This window comes from Trichechus manatus, unplaced genomic scaffold (genome assembly GCF_000243295.1).
Source record: "Trichechus manatus latirostris isolate Lorelei unplaced genomic scaffold, TriManLat1.0 scaffold00066, whole genome shotgun sequence".
Taxonomy (NCBI): Eukaryota; Metazoa; Chordata; class Mammalia; order Sirenia; family Trichechidae; genus Trichechus; species Trichechus manatus.
Window position 1 is genome coordinate 10,207,220 of NW_004444002.1, and position 21,518 is coordinate 10,228,737.

At 40.3% G+C, this 21,518-nt stretch overlaps 1 protein-coding gene across 6 annotated transcripts in view; it reads right to left on the reverse strand.

Moving 5' to 3' along the window:
• Nucleotides 1–6,141: 6,141 nt before the first annotated feature.
• ENOX2 (ecto-NOX disulfide-thiol exchanger 2) overlaps nt 6,142–21,518 on the reverse strand; it is a 312,866-nt gene continuing 297,489 nt past the window's right edge. For 4 of the 6 annotated variants that reach the window (XM_023734304.1, XM_023734302.1, XM_023734305.1 and 1 more), the window contains 5 exons: nt 18,050–18,231; nt 15,617–15,724; nt 13,721–13,829; nt 9,947–10,032; nt 6,142–7,725 (listed from right to left, as the gene is read on the reverse strand). In XM_023734304.1, coding sequence (XP_023590072.1) covers nt 7,594–7,725; nt 9,947–10,032; nt 13,721–13,829; nt 15,617–15,724; nt 18,050–18,231 — 617 coding nt within the window. In that variant the 3' untranslated portion in view covers nt 6,142–7,593. Of the gene's footprint in view, nt 7,726–9,946; nt 10,890–13,720; nt 13,830–15,616; nt 15,725–18,049; nt 18,232–21,518 lie in introns of all 6 variants that reach the window. The other 2 variants (XM_023734306.1, XR_002824593.1) reach the window with 2 other exon arrangements.

Genomic DNA, 21,518 nt, shown 5'->3' on the forward strand with positions numbered 1-21,518 from the left:
CCATAAATATTTATTGAAAGAATGAAATCAGACATGGCCCTTGCAAAGAGGATGACATGTATATGAGCATACAACAAGGCAGACAGTGGCTAAGTCTCACAGTGGAGATGCACATAAGGGATTCCTGGAGCTCAAAGAAGGAAGACAACATTCAGATATGGGGAGGGAGTAGGAGGAATCCAGAGGCGCTTATTGGAGAAGGCAGCATTTGAGCTGGGCCTTGGAGAATGGGTAGCATTTGGACTTGTGGATGTATGGGGAACCACAGGGAGTTCATTCAAGCTGAAGCATGGTATGTGACGGGTAAAAGTGGGAATTAGATGCATCTACAAGTAGCTAGCAAAGGAATGACAAGGATTGCCAGCAGTTACCAGAAACTAGGAGAGAGGCCCACAGAAGGAATAAACATGTTGAGATCCTGATTTGGACTTTTAGCCTCCTGAAATGTGAGAAAATAAATTTTTTTCTTTAAAGCCACCCACTTTGTGGTATTTTGTTATGGCAGCCCTAGGAAACTAAGCGTGTGTGTGTGTGTGTGTGTGTGTGTGCGCGCGCGCGCGTGCGCGCACGCATGTGTGTGTAATAAAGCTGTATTTTGTGAAGAACATTGAATTCAACATTCAAGTTTTTTCTCTCCCAGACTTTACGGTTCTGGTCCAGAGAGGTTGAACATGTTTTGTTAATGTATTAAAACCTACCTATCCGCTTGATTATTATTACTTTTTTTATTGTGAAAGTTTACAGATTTAGGTGACAGTTTACATAGGAAATTAGTTTCTCATTAAATAGTTAACACACAAATTGTTTTGTGACATTGGTTGTCAACCTCGCGATGTGTCAACATTCTTGCCTTCTCTACCCCAGGTTCCCTGTTTCCATTTCTCCAGTTTTCCTTTCCCTTCCTGTTTTCTTGTCTTTGCTTTTGGGCTGGTGTGCCTGTTAGTCTCATATACATGACTGAACAATGAAGCACGTCCCTCACGTGTGTTATTGTTGGCCCTATAGACCTGTCTAATCTTTGGCTGAAAGGTGAACTTCAGGAGTAATCTCAGTACTGAGTTAAAAGGGTGTCCAGGGGCCATACTCTTTGGGTTTCTCCAGTTTCTGTCAGACCAGCAAGCCTCTCTCCTTGATTATTTGAGCTCCCTTTGAAACTCCTCAAGGGCAAAAGTATCATGTCTATTCATCTTTGTATCCCTTATTGACTGGTAGAGTGTCTTGGATGGAGTAAGCACTTAAACAACATTTGGATTTAAATGATGAATTTCTTGAGGCCCAGACAAATGAAACATACTCAGTTTTACTGGTGTGGGCACAAAACTTATTTTTTTAAGAGAATAAAATAATGCCATATATTTTTTTTTTACTGTGTTTAGAATTTGTTGCCTTTTCATGATTCCAGCCACACAGTGGGCAGATGCCTTCAGGGACTTCTTTCTAACAACTCCCAGATCCCTTTCCTGTGCCAGCACTGACAGTTTGGAGACTAACATCTTGTGAACAGCATTTGGCTCATTTTCTCCTAAATGCAGTACTTTATTCTTGCTCATGTTGAAGCTCATCCATCACTTCTTCACATGGAAATATAGGCTTGAGGGGGCTTCCTGCCATTTCTGCATTGACTTCCACTATTCAAAGTGTGCAAAGAATCAGTATCTCACTTATCAATTTTTAAAAATGTATTTGCATTTAATAAACACGTGTACAGAGCTTACTATGTGATGGGCACTATTCTAAGTAATTTATAAATATTAGCCCATTTAATAAAATTAATCCTGGTCCCACTTTGGGGGCTCTCACTTTCCATTTCGTCATCCTCTTCTATTCGGGGTTCTTCATTTAGAGTCTGTAGGTAGAATTTAGGGAGTCTGTGAATTTGGATGGAAAATTACATTTATATTTTCACTAACCTCTAACTGAAATTTAGCATTTTCTTCCATTATAAATGTAGGCATCCAGCTACAGGTGTATTAGCAGTACCTGTGACTTTTTCACCAGCATCGCGGATATTTGTATATCACAAAACATTGCACATAAAATGTTTATGTTCCTCACCACTTCAATAGTAGTTATTTGAATTGTCATTACATCTTGCTATTTAATGTGTTAAAGCAGCAATATGTTGCTATATCACAAATGTATTTGTAAATATTTTGATAACTATATTTCAATATATTTGTTTTTTTTGTAGTCCTATGTATTTTATTTTACACATTTAAAAACATTATCTGATAAGGGGTCCATAGATTTCACCAGACTGCTAAGGGGTCTATGGCACCAAAAAGTGTTAAGAAACTCAGTTTTATTTTCTCTCAGCCATACCAGGCTAAGGCTGGAGCTGAGGTGGGGTGGAAATTGGAAGGACTCAGAAGTCCTGCATTCTCATACCAGCTCTACCATCCACTTAGCTGTGTGACCTAGGGCATGACTCTTTGTCCTTCTGAGACTTAGTCTCCTTAGCTGCAATAACGGTGAGGGTACTATCTGCCCCTGCTAGCTTATAGGGTGTTTTGAAGATCAAATGACACCGCATGTGTACACAGTTACCTTGAAAACACTTTAAAGCACCATATACTTATTTATTGAGGAATATTAATGAGTTAAGGTTGCAGAGGTCTGGTGCTGCAGAATACTGTTAATCTTAGAGTAGTCTAATATTAAAACAGACTTGGAGTAAATGAAATTGGACAGAATACTCTTTAATATGTCCTGTATCTCATTTTCTACCGAAGACCTGACATCATCTCCATAAGGCTCTATAGCCTTGGATGCTCATACCTGTGTGTAATTAATTTCATTTTGTTTCCTCTGTTGCCCCAATTAATTGCTTTAGTGTGCCTTTGAGATCTTCCTCCCGTATAGAAAATTTAGGCAAAATAGGATCTTCAGAGAGTATTACCAAATGTGAAAGACTGGGATTATGTTCTGGATCTTGGACTATGAGAGAGAAAGTAAGACCTTCCTAGCCTTGTTGTTAATAGGATGTGGTCTGTCCTATGATGGGAGGGGGTGGAATTGGAAGGATACTGGACACTGTATCATACCACAGCAGAAAAAAGGTTCCTCCTTATGTCAGACTTGGGCCAGGATGTTACCTATTTCTGAGGGAGCATGGTTCAGTCAAATCTGAATTTCTCTGAGCCAGCAGCTCTCTTAACTCATTCTGTAGCCCTGTGAGATCTCTAGTACTGGAAAGGTAGCTCCATTGTCATTAAGGCATTGTTAGTATGATTATCAGTTGAGTAATAATTATAGCTATTTATTGAACACTTACCATTTGCCTGGCACAGTACTAGGCACTTGACATTGAGCAAAGCCTCACAATGACCCTTTGAAAAACCCACCCACTGCTGTCAAGTAGAACTGTCCCATAGGATTTCCAAGTCTATAAATCTTTATGGAAGCAGACTGCCACATCTTTCTCCTGCAGAGCAGCTGGTGGGTTCAAACCACGGACCTTTTGGTTAGCAGCCGAGTGCTTTAACCACCGTGCCACCAGGGCTCCACGACCCTTTGAGGGAAGTATATTTAGACTCCCACTTTATAGATGAAACAAAAGTCTGGAGAGGTTAAGCAACTTGCTCAAGGTTAGAGTTAGAACGTGATCTTGAGCCCCGTGGTGTAATAGAAAGAGCACAAGTTTTGAAGCCCAGTGCACTTGGCTTCAAATCTTGGCCTTTGTTACATACTAGCTGTGTACCTCAAGCAGGTATTTTACCTTTCTGAGCCTGTTTCCTCCTCCGATCCAGATTCAAGCTTCCTAACATTTGTGAAGCCTTATGATGTCACCAAGCAGATTCTGTCATTACCTCCCCTGTGCTCCTGCAGCACCTGCTATATGACTGTGTCATTTAGCTGGCACCGAGTGTAAATGCTTGAGGGCAGAGGTCACGCTTTATTCAGCTTTAAATTTCTATGAGCAAGACTTGCATATAGCAGGTGCCCTATAATGGCACTTGAATGAATAATGTGGGGTTTATAACAATACTTACCCATCAGGTTGATAAAGAGGTTAAGTAAAATATTAGAATTTGAAAGTAAAATATTAGCAGTAGAGTTTTGAGTTTGCAGTTGGACAGACCAAGATTTATCTCTTGTCTGCCTCTTAGAACCTTAAGCAAATTACTTTACATTGCTGAGTCTCAGGTGGAATATAGAATAATACCACCTACCTTTCAAGGCTGTAAGAAAACTAAATGATAATATATGTATCTTTCCTGGTAAACAGGAATCACTAATCAATGTTAGCTTTTATTATTAGTGCATTATGAACGTACTCTGTATACGGTGCTTCACAAATAGTTATTTAACCAACGTCTACTGAGAACCTACAATGCACCAGATTCTGGGGATGCGGCAGTGAACGAGACAAATGAGGGTCTTGTTTTCATGGAGCTTACGCCTGGGGGCAGCGTGGGAGGTGCCTGGGGCCCAGGAAGTAATAGTTCAGGTCTCAACAGCAAGCCATCATTCCCACCTTATCTACATCACTGGCAGCTGGTCAACACTGAACATCACTCTGGTGGTTTTTTGGCTGAAGGATTTAAGTTCAGCGTTCTAAAGCCTATCCTTCTAGCTCCTTGAAGACAAGGACCAGCCATACTCCTTTTGTATCTCACAGTGCCTAGCAGAGTGTCTGGGACAAAGTAAATGTTTGTGATACACTTGAACAGTTGAATTTCATTCTTGAGCCTCAGCAACATGATATAACCCCACAATTCTAGGTGTAAACACAAAAACCATTTTTTTAAGTAAGGGTAAGGTCATCACATATATAATGACCTTAACTCTTTATTAGAGACTCACTAATCATAACTCTTTATTGTAGACTCACTATAGGTCAGACATGGAATCTTTACAACCATTCTGTGAGGTAGATACTATTTCTCCTTAATTTTAGCTATAAGGAAATTGAAGCTCTCATTGTGTCCATGTAACCTGCCTAAAGTCACAGGTAGAAAAGTGACTTTGGGCTGCATTATGGCACAATAGGTGCTCAGCAGATGTTAGCAATTGTGGTGAAAAGTTAAGCCAGGTCTAGTTGATGGACTGTCCAGGACAGCTGAGAATCCCAAGGGCTCACACATTTCTACTAGGTAAGTCAAAAGGTCTTGTGAATCTCCCCTGTCTGCTCAAATAATACAGTTTATTCTGCATTATGTGAAAATGATACATTTTTGGCTCAAATTAAAAAAAAAAAAACCTCTATATAACTTGAATACAGATATGTCTAATTTTCTCTGAAAAATAACTTTTTCATTTGCACTGAAGACTGCAAAACATTTCATAGATGTAGGAGGTGGTGTCATAAATGAAGATTATACAGGTAACGTTGGTGTTGGGCTGTTTAACAAGCAACTTGGTAATACTGACAAATCAGAACGGGAGATGTCACAGGACTAGGAAGGGAGACAAAACAACATTTGTAAAACAATTCTTCTGTTAACTATTATAAGGGAAAAGTTGACTACGTATCTTGGAAAAATAACAGTTAAGCTTTCACAATTCTGGAGGAACAATAGATCCATAAATAGCACTGGGAATTTGTAAGGAAAAATAGCTCCTTTAATAGATTTCTACAGTGAATGGAAAGGATTGTGAGAGATGGCATGTGCCACAATTTGATTATGTGATATAATGCAAACATATTCTATTTTTATATGTTGTAACAACTCTGGGCTAGTATATTCAAGCAGGCTGCGAGAAGTACACCTGGACGAGATTGGTGGCAATCAGAGAAACAGACAATTTTAGTACAAGGAGATAAAGGGAAAGAGAGCAAGGTGTTTGGGTATGGCAGTTGTTGCTTTAAAATTTTATTTTATTAAGCGTATTTAAATAATAATTGATAAGTGGAAAAATTCCCTTGGTTTCATACGTATTAGTAAAATAAGGCATTCAAGGAGCCCCTGATGTGGGATGGATCCAAGCCTTCTGTAGTGTTGGTGACAGAGAAGCTTCAGTGTAAAAATAACTCCAGTTTACTGCTGGTGCCACAGCTGGGGGCTTGAGGGAGAAGCCAACTTCCAGCATGAATGAGCTGCCATGAAACCCTATTTCTAGTTGTCAAGGCAGAAGGTTTAGCATCTTCTGCTAACATACTGGTAACCCAAAGGAATAAACTGAGATGATCTACTGAGGGACTACACAGAGAGCAAGTTATTCAAAACAGAACACAAAACTAAGGTATAAAAAAGGAATATTTATCTTTTAAAAATACAACTTTGAACACTACTGACGTCTTATTTACAAAGTATTTTCCTGAAATACTCTCCATTGGTTTTGCTTACTTAGTACATTCTCTTTTCTTGAACAGAGACTCAAGGGAGGGCACGCTTACATTATTATAAGCACCACCACCAAAAAATTAAATTAAATTAAATTAAAAAAAAGACCAAATCCGCCTTGGGATATGACCTCCAAACCCCTGTACGTTCCCTTTCTTTTCCACCAAGCAGAATTTTCTGCCTGGTCCACACACTCTGCCATTGCAATCTGCTAAAGGGCACCACCCAACTGGAGGCGTCCCGGCAACCAGCACTCTAGGTGGAGCTGACCTGTTTGCAGGAAGCCTCACACACCCAGGGCCCATTATTTATTAATTACTAAGCGTTTTCTATTAATACTCACAGGACTCTTTGCAAACATTCAGCATGAAGTAAACAGTATTTACAGCAGTACATGGTTTGCAATTCTACACACTGACAGCAGAAGAAAAGGGACCAACAGACTTTGTAAGTTGGCCAGAGGGAAAGAATATTAAATCTCTTCTGCTAACCTGTGTGTGTGTGCGCGCGCGCGTGCGTGTGTGAATTCATAGAAAACTAAACATGCCCTCCTTTAAAAGCAGACTATTTACAAGGTGATTCTGAAGAGCATGTACACATGCCAGTCATACTGGATACTTGCTTTCCGTGAATACGTCTAGATTTATTTTTTAAAATTCTGAAATAGACCTTTTATCTGCTATATTAGAGAAAATAACTTTGGAACATTTGTCACCGTTTGGTTCATAGTAATTTAACAAAAAGCCACAAACCATGCTTTGTCGTTTAAAAGGTGAACATGGTCAAGCACCTTCTAGAAGACACTGATGTTATTCTTTCACTGGCCTACTGGAGATCAGAAAGACAATGTCAGTGATATAGAGTACCTACCTAGTGCTCCCCTCATTCCTTTCACCAGTAGCAACATCAATGTGAAGAGACGTTATGAAACACAAATCACATATAAATCATCAAAACATTTCAGTTAACAGTGTTTTAAAAATAGTAAAATCTACAACAGTAGTACAGACACTGAAAACACTTCACTCTTTAGCCTCAGCACTTTTTCAATACTATTTTAAACAAAAAGACAACCAATTGACAAAAAGGGGAGGACGTTCCAGCACTTGAGGCTTGAGTCAATTTGTTTTTTAGGGCCTGTAGCTCAAGGTGCTGTTCTAGGATCCTTATTTTAACTCAAAAGATAGCTCAGGAATGAATTGATAAAGCAAGTTTCTACTTGAAAACCACTGAAAATACAAATCACGTTCTAAGCTTGTCCAACACACATTTATTTTCAGGATCCCAAGTTGCTAAGTGAAGGGATTCAGGTCAGTTTCAAGCCCTCAAAGCCACAGAATTTCCACCTCTTCTCCAGGCTGGCTCCAACTCCAGTCATTTCTTGCTTGAAGGTATGCTGGAGTCTACCCATGAGACATTCCACGTCACTGGTGCAGATCTGTGGGCCAGAGAGGAAGGACATCTCCATTCAAGACCAGCTCCATTTTCCTAATCTGCTGCTGCTTTTCCAATATGGCCGACTTTAGAATGCTGATGTGTGTGTGTGTCTGTTTGTTAGGGGGGTGGGTTATCCTTCTCCCTCTTGGCGTGTGTGTATGTGTTGGGAGAGTGGTTTCCAGACAGCAGCATACCTCTGCTGTGACCGCCAGGCAGAGTCGACTGGGCTTTCTACTAGAAAGAGCTGGTGTCAGTCGCATGGAGAGGTTGGGATTTGTAGCCAACTGACTGACAGCTGATCAGTGCTGGTAATGCTGTGTGCAGGCCCAGTGAAGCTGCAAAGCCTTGCGGGAGGGGCGGGGGGCAGACATGGCTGCCATCAGAACAGAATTGTTCACACATGAGCTCACAAAAGAAAAGAGACAAGGAACGGGGACTGCTCTGTAGTCCTACTCCTGTACATTATCTCCTGCTCCCCTCCCACACACAGCAAAACAAAAATCAAAATGAAGGCAAATCTGCAGACTCCTTTAGGGCTTGTTTCAGGGGGGTCATCTTTACCACAGTAGCAGCCTTCCTAACTGTGAACCCAGGCGCCAGGGCTTGCCTGAAGAGCACCAGGGGATTCCTAAAGAACCCCCGAGTTGTTGCCATACTGAATATTCCCGAGGTTGGAGGGAAGGGTACCCCTGATTTTTGGTACCACTGCAGGCTCCTTTTTGGAGGCCCTGACACTCCTCTAGCAGGAAGCTGCTAAGGAAGAACTGGGCCTGGGCTAGGAGTGAAGTCATGCCTTCTTCCCAGTGCTGGTAGTACTGGATCCAGGTAAGTGAAAGAAGCACATTGTAGAATATCAGAGAGAGTAGAACCTCCATTTCAAAAATCATAAATATGTAATGTTTATAGATATATACATAATATATAGGTGTAACATATGTATAGAAAAGGGTCTGAAATGAGATATGCCAAACTGTTAGCACTGGTTATCCCTGGTGGCTACAACTGTGGAGGACTTTCCCTTTACTATATTTCTATATTGCTTATGTTTAAAACATTCTTTTTGCAATTAAAAAAAGATCCAGATTTTTTTTTTTTTTTTTTACTGAGGTATAGTTCAATTTCATACCACTCCAGTCGACCACTTGGTCCCGGTACTCACACTCCATTCTCCCCATCACTGTCAAATGGGCTAGTTAATTGCAAAAGAGCACCACTTCCCAGAAATAAATGAGGGGGATTCATTCACAGCTGACTCAAGGGGTTACTAGAAGTAAAAGCAAATGCCATCCTGGAGGATGGATTAGCATAGCTGGAACCTGGTCAGAGCAATAAGATGGGGGACTTGTGCCTTTGTAAAAGGACATGCTTAAATGGTTTAACATTTTGGACATCCAACTGTCAGGAATCTGTATTGCAATGGCATTTCTCAAAGGGGCCAGATCCTGTGAAACGTTGAGTATGATCCATGAGCAGGTTTAACTGAAAGCTGCCTCTGAAAACATGTATCATGAGCTTATTCATTCTGAGGGGTCAGGAGTTGCTTCGTGCCTCCAGGAGGCATCCTTGACTTCCTAGGGAACTGGCACTTACCCTTGCTCCACATGCCCTCTGAGTTCCCCCGAAGGAGAGTGTCCAGGAAAGGAAATGTCCCAGGAGCTCAGCTGTGAGCAAATATTCAGCCTGGGTTACAGAGGCCCTCAGTTCATTTTTTGGTCTTTTTTTGCCCCTGCCCTGATTGTTTCAGAGTAGATAATGCCAATGATGATGGTAATGGTGGGGGAGGTGACTGAAACAAGACTTCCAGTTTTGGAAATTAACATTTGCTAATGGATAAAGGGCCAGGATACAAGTTTGACTGGTAAGAAAGCTGATGTTGGTTAATTTGCAGCTTATATGTGAAATAAGAGAAAGGAGGAAAATTCTTCTAAGATGTACTGTGAAAGTAGGGTAGCCAGCTCATCCTGGTTGGCCCAGGACTTCCCCAGTTTTAGCACTGAAAGTCCCAAGTCCCAGGAAACCCCTCAGTCCCGGGCAAGCCAGGATGATGGTCACCCTGCTCGCAAGCAAGAAGCTCTACACTGAATCTCAATAAGAGAGTAGGCAAGGGGACTTTCCTTAGAGCAAGAATTAATGAATGACTTATTATGCTTGAGGACAGTAGGGTCACCTGTTTGCAAAGAACCCCATGCTGCCTTGCATCCCCATCTCAGGTCTCCACATACCTTATTATCAAGACGGTGCAAGTAGGAACAGATGTATTCAATACTCGCTCCAAATGGGTGAACATGAAGGAATGTGGAGATAATCCCTATAAAGACAACGCCATGGAGGTTACACTTGAGAATTGTATTCCTGGAGATTCCACACGATAGTGAATAGGAATAGCTAGCTTATATGTACAATGTACTACGTGCTGGGTGCTATTCTAAGTTTACGTATTTGACTTATTTAATCGTTACGACCCCACGATGTAGGTATTACCATCCCCATTTCACAGATAAAGACACTGAGGCACAGAAGGTTTAAGCAAGCAACTTGCACAATGTCACACAGCTGGTAAATGGCAGAGCTGGAATTTGAACCCAGATAGTCTGGCTCCAGAAATAGGGTGACCGTGCTCTTAATCACCACACATACTGCCTCTCACAACACTCTACTGCACATAGAAAAGCTGGCATTTGAGGAGTCACTTGCACCATTCCTGATGGCTAAAAACCATTTAAGTTCTAGAATGTTACAGTGAATTTAGATGATTGTGCTGGGATTCTGCAGTTCCTCTGCACAGTCTTTAAATTGGACGTTGGCCTCTTACGCATTAATAATGTCTTACTGTTGTAGCAAGCGTACAAATCATGTACTTTGCCTGATTAACCCAGTGCCTCTCACAAGAGAATCTGCTGACTGTGTTTGGGTTTTATTCTGTGAATAGCTCTGTAAAGAAAAGCCAAACATTTCATTCACAGCTGACTCAAGTGGTTACTAGCATTTTGTGCTTAAAGCCCGGAATCTCTTGAAGGAACAGGCTTCTTATAGCAGTTTACAGGCTTCAGGAATGTGCTTTCTTTCCACTCAGCATAACTCTGGGGTGACTGGCAGCTGCTCGTACTGCCTTGATTGTTCTGGCCATCAGGTTAATTGCTGTAGTACTTCTTTCTCTGGCAACAGCTGGAAAACAAATTATTCACAAGTCTCCTATTTCTTTCTTTACATTTTTTGAATTCACCCCTTTCATGAGATCTAGAGTACATCAAATAGACCCAGAAATGAATTTGCCGAAAACTGCTAGGAAATAAAAGCTAAATTTTATTTGGTTCGTAAACAACTTTTCTGTCCCTTTAAGAGGCTGACAAAGAATGGAACAAGTTTAAACTGCAGCTTGAAGTTCACACCAGTTCTTTTGGAAAATCTTCCAAGTGTTAGAGAGCAGGGGGGTGAGGGGAGGCCAAGGAGGAACTGATGGTGGGGTTCAAAATCTGTTCAAAACGGATGCTATTACTTATTCCAGTACCAGTTGGTGTCAAGTTGATTCCGACTCATGGTAACCCCATGCATTTCAGAGTACAACTACGCTCCATAGAGTTTCTATGGCTGTGACCTTTCAGAAGTAGATCACCAGGCCTTTCTTCTGCGGTACCTCCTGGGTAGGTTTGAACCAGGGCTTTGAACTGGTTCCTTCTGGTTTGAACCCCTGCTGAGAATTCGCATTTCTACCCCAGATATACCGACTCAGAATCTACAGTTTAACAAGATCCCCAGGTGATTCTTCTGTATAGCAAATTATGAGAACTGCTGCTCTACTATTGGTTCTCAGTATTGGTCCCTAACCAGCAGCATTAGCATCATCTGGGAACTTGTTAGAAATGCAAATCTTAGTAAGGGTTTGAACCAGAATGAACTGGTTTGAAGCCCTGGTTTGAACCGCCAACGTTTGGTTAGTAGCTGAGCGCTTAACTGTTTGTGTCACTCAGGGACTCCACTATTACTTACAGCAGTACTTTATTCTTAAATGACTAGGTAAATTGCATATCTCTATGCTGATTCTAGCTGGGAAACTTAAATTCTGAAGAAGACAGTCCATGTTCAAAAGAATTACAGATGCTATGGCCAAGAAAGGCTGTCAAGTGCCAAGAAATAACTCCATAGGTTTAAAAACACTAAGCCGTTTTTGTGGGTTCACACCTATAGAACCAATTTAAAAAATTGATGTTCTTTTCTCTTCCATCATCCCAAGACTACTTTCTTTAAAAAACAAAAGAAGAGACACTTATTTTTAAGAATCTTTTCTTCTAGGACTATCTATTAACAGAGGCTTCCTTCTATCACTAGCTCTTCTCTGACAGGTCTCCCGGTTGCCATGCCAATTTGTTAAAGAACTTTGAGTTGGGAAATGGAAATAAGTTCTCACTTTTCTGGAGGACTCAGTGGCAGATCCCCCTGTGCATCTTTATTAACATATCAGAGTGTTAAATCTGAGTCTAATAGCCATTACTAAAGAAGGAAGATCTATTTAAACAATATGCAGAAGCCAGTCAGTGGGGAGGACTTTGGAGTCTGGGCTACCGTGTGGCTCAGCTTTCTAGAATGCAGCTGGGATTATCTACTGAGACCCAAGAACAGCCCCTTTTAATGATGGGTTGTTTTAGGACCTCAGTCTGCCACTGTTCCTCAAATGGAATATAAAGTCAACAGCATTTGTGAATACTGCTGTAAGAACAAAATGGCTCCTGTTTATTGGGGACTTACTATGGGCTAGAAACTGTGCTAAACAATTTATATGAATTACTGTATTCAATATTCACAACTGTCCTTTGAGGTAGGTAATATTATTACGCTCATTTTGCAGATGAAGGAACCGAAGGTCAGAAAGGAAATGACAGGGTTGAGATGGGAAGCCAGGTCTGTTTGATTTGTTAACCATTTGTGCTGTCCTGTGTCTCTGAATGAACGTGTTTTTTAAATATAATTTTATTTACTTTGTTGTTGTTGTTGAGAATATATACAACAAAACATACACCAATTTGATAGTTTCTACACGTACAATTCAGTGACATTGATTACATCCTTTGAGGTGTGCAACCATTCTCACCCTCCTTTTCTGAGTTGTTCCTCCCCTATTAACATAAACTCACTGCCCCCTAAGGCTCCTAGCTAATCTTTCGAGTTGCTGTCGTCAATTTGATCCCATATAGATAGATCTTAAAACAGCATAACGCTCAAGGCAGATATTTTTTACTAGTTAAGCTAAACCATTGTTGGGTTTTAAGAAGACTTTAGGGGGATATTTTTAAGGTTTGATTGAATGAATTTTTATAAAGGAAGAGCAATTCTAGCATCTATTATCTCACCAGAGCCCACCAGTATCCAATACACTGCAGACAGCCTCCTGAGTAATCTGCCAAAACCAAAAACCAGGCCCCTTGCTGTCGAGTCTATTTTGACTCAAAGTGACCCTACAGGACACAGTAGAACTGACCCATAGGGTTTCCAAAGAGCAGCTGGTGGATTTGAACTGCCAACCTTTTGGTTAGCAGCCAAGCTCTTAACCACTGTGCCACCAGGGCTCCAGTAACCTGCCAATAACCTGGAATAACTCAGAAAAAACACGATGTCTCCAGAGGCTTCTTGCCAAACAGGGTCTGCTCTAGCCCGGTCAGTGGAAGTGAGAGGGTTAAGCTATCCTTACATAGAGACAAAAAAAAAAAAAAAAAATCTACAAAGTGTTTTCCCAGCTGACTCCCCACTTAGCATAGTGCTTGTACTGGGGTGCTTGATGTGGCAGTGGCCACAGGGAGCCTGAAGAGGTTGGGTCAGGGCTGGGAGCTGCTGTTAGCATTTTTAGTGAAATCCATACTTGTTCTTACCCTGTTGTCTTCTGGACTCTGGGTCCTTGTACTGTCACACTTCATAAATATTTGGCATATCTTATTAATCTTAGGCAACCTCCTTCCCCCCTCCACTGAACCCTACACTTTGTAAGTGTGTGTTAGCTTCCTTACCCACTAGCAGTGCTTCACGTTCAGATTTGATAGGACTGCTGTTCAGGGTCTTCTCAAGAGGGTAGTCACTATCCTGGCTTGAGGTACACAGTCTAGAAGCACTGCTTTCCTGTGGAAATAATGTGCTTTCTGGGTCAGTTCACCTTATTTGGTCACAGACTTGGCTTAAATTAACTACACAATAGGTAACTTCGTAACATAGGACCATAAAAGCAATACTGTCCAATTTTGATTATTGAGAGGGAAATAGCATAAATTACAAAAGCATCGCAGATAATCTAAAGCTTATTTGACTTCAAAACACAAACACATTTAGACATTATCTTCACAGGTTTTTACACTAAAAACATCCTTAAGTCAATTTGGGATGTCAGTGCTAAAGAGTGAGTCTAAGCCTAATGTCATTAAACATAACTCTGCATCTATCTATGGTCTCCGCCTACACACTCCATTTACGCAGGAAGTGTAGCAGCTCTGGGACATTTTAGAAGCTCTGACAGTATGAGGTAAGTCCTGATCAGTACAGCAGCTTTGATACTTTTCAAGTAAATGCTTGATAAATGAATTTCTCTGGGATTGTGCTTGTTTCTTTAATAGCACCCACAAAACTGGAGAGTGAGTTGGTTTTATGAAGTGGAAGAATTAAAAGCATATTGCAAATGGCCTCCAGAAGAAAACACTTTCAATCATTTGTTCCAACGATACCAAGGTTGCCAGTTCTTAACAGCACTCTGGGGGAAGTCACTGTGCTAGCAAACAGACGCAGGGCCTATCTGCAATGCATCTTCTCCAGCTGAGCACAGAAGCTAAAGAGCATGGGCTCTTGCGGAACTTCTGGCATTGTTGACTTCTGGCTCTTGGTCCACATTCCTAATCTTCTCTTCTTTTCAGAGATGTTAAAATCAGGCAGCTCTGGTCAACAGTTAAGTTCTGGCTATCCTTTTCAGAGGCTAACTTCAGTTGAGTATTCAGGCATAATGGAGATGGGAGAGTTATGACAAGGAGACATCCATCAGTAGACCTTACACACTTTACTTACATAGACTGGGCACCTAATTCATGGCAGTGACACATTAATCTATCCCGATGTTTGCAGCCTCTCTCAGAGGTCCTCGCTGACAGTTCTTACTGTTGTAAGCTCTCATCTGGCAAGGTCCCATCTCGCCCTGTTGCCATTATCTAGCTTTAGAATACTGTGCCTTAGCCTCCTTGTTTGCTTTCTAAGGTTTCTCACCTTTTCGTGTTGGCTATTACTCTCACTTGCAGCTGCTCATTATTACACGAGATGGAGTGTCGGCAAAGAAATGTCAATGTTATAGTTGCACTTGTGTCTCTCCCTTTAATGAAATGATTAAAGGTACTCTGTGTCACGTGAGCTTTCTATGTTGCTGTTTACTTGATAAGATGAAGCAAGGATGAGATGTGCACTCTGGCTTTCTCCAAGAGAGAAGATTGAGGAATTTTAGGTATGGTTATTATTGTTGGTAGTTGTCATTGAGTTGATTCCGACTCATAGAGACCCCACGTGACAGAGCAGAACTGCCCCATAGAGTTTTCTTGGATGTAATCTTTATGGAATAAGATTGCCAGGTCTTTCTCCCATGGAGTGGCTGGGTAGGTTCAAACTGCCAACCTTTCGGTTAGCAGCCAAGTGCTTAACCATTGTGCTACCAGGGCCCCTTCTTTCTTATTCAGTGAAAACTGTGCTTTCCAGAACCCTCAGAAATGCAAGGACTCACACCTAAAAGCAGAGTTCTTGATGCAAGAACTACCTTGGAGAGGTGCTTTAATCCCAGTTCAGTCAAGCATTCCACACTGATTCCTACAGTAGTAACATTTCTGTTGTCTTTGAAAAAAGAGAGGACAAGGGGAAAGGTTCAATTAGGACTCATGTACCTTTTCTTTGAGATTTTCCAACATTTTTTCGGCCTGCAACTTGTCATCTTTCACTTTTTCAAGTTCAGCTTCTTTCTTTTTGTATTCATCTTGGACTTTGAGTAGATGCTACAAGAAAGACCAAAAACAACCAAGTCACCAATGAAGGAGCTACACTTCACTTTAAAATCCTGGCTGAGGTTAGATATCAGGCTGGCTTGCTTCACTTTTCCCCAACACACACAATCATTTCTCCATGCAGAGATGCTGAAGGATAAGTCAAGATACTTTTCAGCTAAAGTTATTTTATCTGGCTCTAATGAACTTCCTTTGAACTTGTTCATGTTTTTAAAAGGGTCTGAGAAACTAATTGATCCTGTCACTTAACTTCTTCCCTATTCTAGGGAGGAGTAGAGTAGGGTGCAGTTAATACTATGTGGGCAATATCTTGGTTGCTGGTAAAGTGAATTTTATGTTGTAAAGCATTCTTACAGCCGTCAAATCAAGTTCAATTTCTGTGAGGAAAGTAGTAAAGGATCCAAATTTCACATGTTAGTTTCTATATCTGTAGGCAGGGAGTTGGATTCATCATTATTAGTAATTATAACAAATATATTTATTGAGCATCTAATATGTGCCAAGCATTGTACTAAGGGTTTTATATACATGATCTCATTTAAGCCTCGCAATAAACCTGTGAGGTAGATACCATTTATCCCTGAGACTTAGTGAGGTAAGTGGCTTGCCTAAGGCCATTCAGATGTAAGTGGCAGAGCTGGGATTTAAACCCAGGTTGGACCCCAGAGCCCAAGCTCGTAACCACCATATTATACTATATATCTTTTTGAGATAAGATGGGAGAAATTTTATCATTGTTTGCAAGGCTATTTTCCAATAAAAAGTAATCAAAGTGAGTGAAATTAATTCTTCATTAGGTAGGGACCTAATTCTCACTGAGGTCTTTATAGTGATGAAATGGGAAAAAAAAGTCCATCACTTTCAAACTGCACTAAGTAGCAGAACTATCCTTATGTGGAATGGTTTCAAAATCAAGGTAAGGGTCGGGGAGCTAAAAGACAAACAAATATTTCCAAAGTCTTGTTTTCCAGAGGCTTGCAAAAGACCACTGGAAGGGCGAAAAAACATGGTACAAATGTACACTGTCAAAAGTTCTTTGAAGTATAGTGGAGGAGATGCTTTTTTTTTTTTTTTTTTTTGGTAGAAGGATCTCTGACATAATTTACATGCTCTAGTTAAACTCCATAGTGATAGTGAAAGGAAGATAAGCATTACTATACACATTTTGCTAATAGGAAAGATGAAATATTAATGTGATATTGTCATGTAGGAAGACAATGGTAGCAGAAGTGATAGGAATATGGGGCTCCTAGTGCCAAAAGGGAGCCCTGGTGGTGCACTGGTTAAGTGATACTGCTGCTAACCAAGAGGTGGGTAGTCCAAATCTACCAAGCCGCTCCTAGGAAACCCTATGAGGCAGTCCTACTCTGTCCTCTAGGGTCACTATGGGTCAGAATCGACTCTACAATGACAAGTTTTTTTTTTTTTAGTGCCAAAGAGACTCCCTGTTCATAATATGTAATTTCCAACCAGCAACTAGTTTTTCCTTAGATAATTCCAAGGTATACAGTTAAAAATTATTGCACAGTTTAAGTTTTAAGGAAAATGGCTAGTCCTATGGCATGACAGAAGTGGCCAGTACTCTTACAGAAAAGCACTACTCCTTTACTATAGTGAGAGCAGACATTGGTATCTTCCAAACTGTAGGCTCACTGTGGTGATGATTATATAAAACTTCTAGATATTGTGCATCCATTACACAATGTTGTATCTGAATGCAACTGTAGTAAGATGTACTTATTTGCTTTACTTTTTTATACTTGGAATTATGTCCAGGTAAATTAATTCACATAAATGATTGTGAAAACAAAATAAAAGCAAATTTGTATTATGTGCCCAAAGCATTGATACTGGAAAACCCATAAAACCCCTGCTTCTACCTAATCAAGCATAGGATTCCTGCCATTCCTTCTAAAAGTCTGTATTATTTAGAATGCTATCAACTGGATACCTATTCACCAGCACTTTTTCATATCTCAGTAACTGAGGTTCTTCATAAGGACTCAAAGGCTCTGTCCAGATCCTGAAGTACCTTCTGAAGCATAAAGATTAGATTATGTTCAGTGTAGTTTCAATGTTAAGTATTTTTCACTAAAAGCCCATTCTTTGAAAATTGGTGATCTATTGCTCTCTCCATATTAACCAGAATATTTCATTAACCACGCCACATAATCCTTTCCTTAGCCATGCCAGACAACAGAATACCTAGAAGAATAAGAGGTTTGCTGTTCTATTTCTTTGCAGGGGACCCTTTTACAGGTGAGGCACTGATGGATGCCATCCTTCCAAAAGCTCAGAAAACTAAAATGCCTTTACCTGCTGCATTCCTTGCAGGGCTTGTTGCAGGAGTTTCAGCTGCTGTTCCTTGTTTGGGTCATCTTCTCTGTGGGCTTTGCCTTGTTCTTGCTTGAGCAGTTCTACCTCGTTCCGATAGGCATCAAGCTGCCAGCGGAGGCTGTCATTTTCTTCCTTCAGAGCTTCTGCCTGTGATACTAAAGCTAAACAATGTAAAAAAGCAAAACGATATATTCAGATTCCTTTATGGTTCACCTCAGTAGCATGACAATCTGGTATTTTAAATTAAAATGTGTAAAAAGCCTCTTGATGAGGAACTTCAAATCTGAGTTGAAGTTGGACACAAAAGTAAGAGATGGACACAAAAGTACACAGACCCGTTTTTGTAAATGAACACAGGATTTTGACACGTAAAAGTCCTCATCGTGGTTCACATTCTCTACCCCAAATATAACAAAGACATTTTCAGGTAACATTGATGACTTTTATTTGAAAATGTAGCAAATGATAAAAGTCCTGTAATAACAAATTTTAGGGCTAATTGTCTTGAATTGACAAATGCCTACACAATCATTTTGCTCATAGCTATTTTCAAAGAATATAGTTACAGCTAGTGATCTAGAGGAAAGGGAAATGTAAAAAGGAAGACACTTGGGGAAGCGTAGGCTAAATTTAATTATTTATGGTGATGGGCACATTTTTTCAAGGTCAAAAATCATAAAAGTGATTTCAAAATATTTAATCAGAGGATTTTTCATTCATTCAACAAACATTTATTGAGTACTTTCCATGTTCCAGGTTTATGATTATGGTAAAGAAATTATGAGATTTCACTAATCTCTATTGTTTACACAACAAATTAATGGAAACGTTTGTAGTTTATTCTTTTTTAATTACTAATAGAACACAAGGCACAGAAAAGAGACATTATCAAAATGGGTCAAAATTACAAATCTGTATATTAAATGTAGAAGAAAGTTAAAAGGCAAACTGACAAAGGTAGAAATTTTCTCAGCTACTTATGGGGAGGGATTTCTGTGTGGAAGAAAGGAAAAGTGAAGGAAATGAAATAATCCAGATTATTAGCTTATCTATAAATGATAGGAGAAGAGTTTTTTAAAGGGACTTTCAAGGACAAGATTCGTCCTGTACATAATGAATGGAAAGAAGTCGTGCTTTACAAAGATGAAATATAATAGAAGAAAACCGTATTCCAAAGGTTGAAATATTCCCTATTCCTAAAAGGAATCTGCCTCTGGGGAGGTACTCGGTCTAATTCAATACTTTGAACATTAGGGTTTCTCTAAAACTATTAGGTACTGATGTAGACCGATGTGATTAGTTTGTCTATGCAAAGCAGAGAGTAGCAATGTTAAAGGAAGGGTTCTGGTGAGGAATATCTTCTAATAGTGTTGAGAAATTTTCTCAATGTCCCTATTTTTCTCTGTGGATGGTCATGCAATTAGCCCAGTATGGCAATTTTAAACTTCCCATTTTAGTTTAAAAAAAAATTACAAAAGGCCTTTGGCATGACGCATTCATTTTATGTTTGGTTTTATTACTGATTTGAATTCTTGCTGTAATCACACAGATTTTGTGTCTTTGAAGAGAAAGCCTTTACAGAGAAACTTGGATTCCCAGCGACTTGGATTCCCAGCACTCCAAATACTAGTCTCTATCCTTGCTGTCTCTCCCAGCTGTTGGGATACTGCCCATCAGACACACAGTCTTCCTAACAATCACAACACCAAAAGAAGATGCTGTAAGTGAAGGAGATGACTGTATATAGGAAATTGTATGGAAGAGGGACCATTAACTACCAGCCAAGTAGAGGAAGAAACATTTGTTTTGCTTGCTGGGTCAGTACCAAGGAAACATCTTGAGCGGGAGGTCTGCTGAATAACACAAAGGTTACTCTGTAAATCAAGTGACCCCCACAGATGGAGAGTTATTTAATTATGCTTTGGTTTGCATGTTTGTCCTCTGGCAGTCCACACAACTCAATACAAAATAGTGACATTTCATTTTCATCCTCTTGTTTCTTCTTGAACCGCAGGCCAGTAATTATGCTCATGTTATACAAGTCACGTGGAAATACGTGGAAAAGAAAAGGGCAGAGACCTAGGAGAATAGTTAGAGGCAGGTTCTCTAGTTGAATGTGAAAATATTTTCCTTCTGAGAAAATGAGGAGGAGACGCTCCTTCTCTTCTGGAGAAAAGGGCATGCCGATGAGCAGAGGTGGGTCCCTGCAGCCAAGTGGGAGCAGATAATAATCTCCTCAGTTTGGAGCTGTTACTAAGCGAAAGAAAATGTGACCTCCCGTAATGCTACTGAGGGGAACTTACCTACAAAATATATTTCCCACTCTCTGAAATGAGGGGTTTTGTCATTTTAATGAGGACACTAAGTCTTTGCCTTCACAGACTTAATATTAATTGGGCCCATTTCTGAAGTTGGAGTTCTTTGTACATTGCTAGAACATTGAAAAGTTCAATATTACCTTTTAATAATATGTTTGAGCAGGTGAATCCATCAGTCCTGGTACAAAAGATACAGTACAGCGAATGTATTCATATCCCACCATCATTAGTTCTCAGCTTCTCCTTTCTGACTATTCCTATGTGGGAAGAACATTTGTCTTTATGGGGATTGCTCCTCGTATCTGAAGGCTGCCGGCTCATCATGGCTATATGAAAGTACGAAGGCAGCTGTGAATGCCTCCTTTTAGAGGAACCACTCAGAGCAAAATCTCAGACATGTTTTTCTACAACCAAAGATCAAAAAGGATTTTGTGTCGTCAGAAAAAATTTAATGCCTGCCTAGGTTTCTTCAATGATATAAAAGAAACACGCAAACAAACAACAAAATGGAAGTAAATTCAGGAAGTCAGCCACCCTTACAAAGTTGTATTATGGGAGATGCTAAAAAATGTTATCAAGTGATAGGTGGAAGAATGTTTAACATTCCCCTCAAGGCTCATCAATGAGTTTGAGCTAGAGTGATTCACAAAGGGAAAAAACCAAAAAGAACAAGGAGTGGGAAGACAGAGAGGGAGATGGTATGAGCACGAATTATTGGGGGTGGTTCAGACAAAATCTCAAGTGGGTTGCATGACCTCACAGTGCCTTGCTTTTCTTGCTTCTTGTCTTAGTTATCTAGGGCTGCTGTAACAGAAATACCACAAGTGGATGGCTTTAACATACATTTATTCTCTCACAGTCTGTTGTTGTTAGGTGCCGTTGAGTCGGTTCCGACTCATAGCGACCCTGTGTACCACAGAACAAAACACTGCCCAGTCCTGCATCATCCTCACAATCGTTTTTATGTTTGAGCCCATTGTTTCAGCCACTGTGTCAATCCATTTCATGGAGCGTCTTCCTCTTTTTTGCTGACTCTCTACTTTACCAAGCATGATGTCCTTCTCCAGGGACTAGTCCCTCCTGATAACATGTCCAAAGTACGTGAGATGAAGTCTCGCCATCCTTGCTTC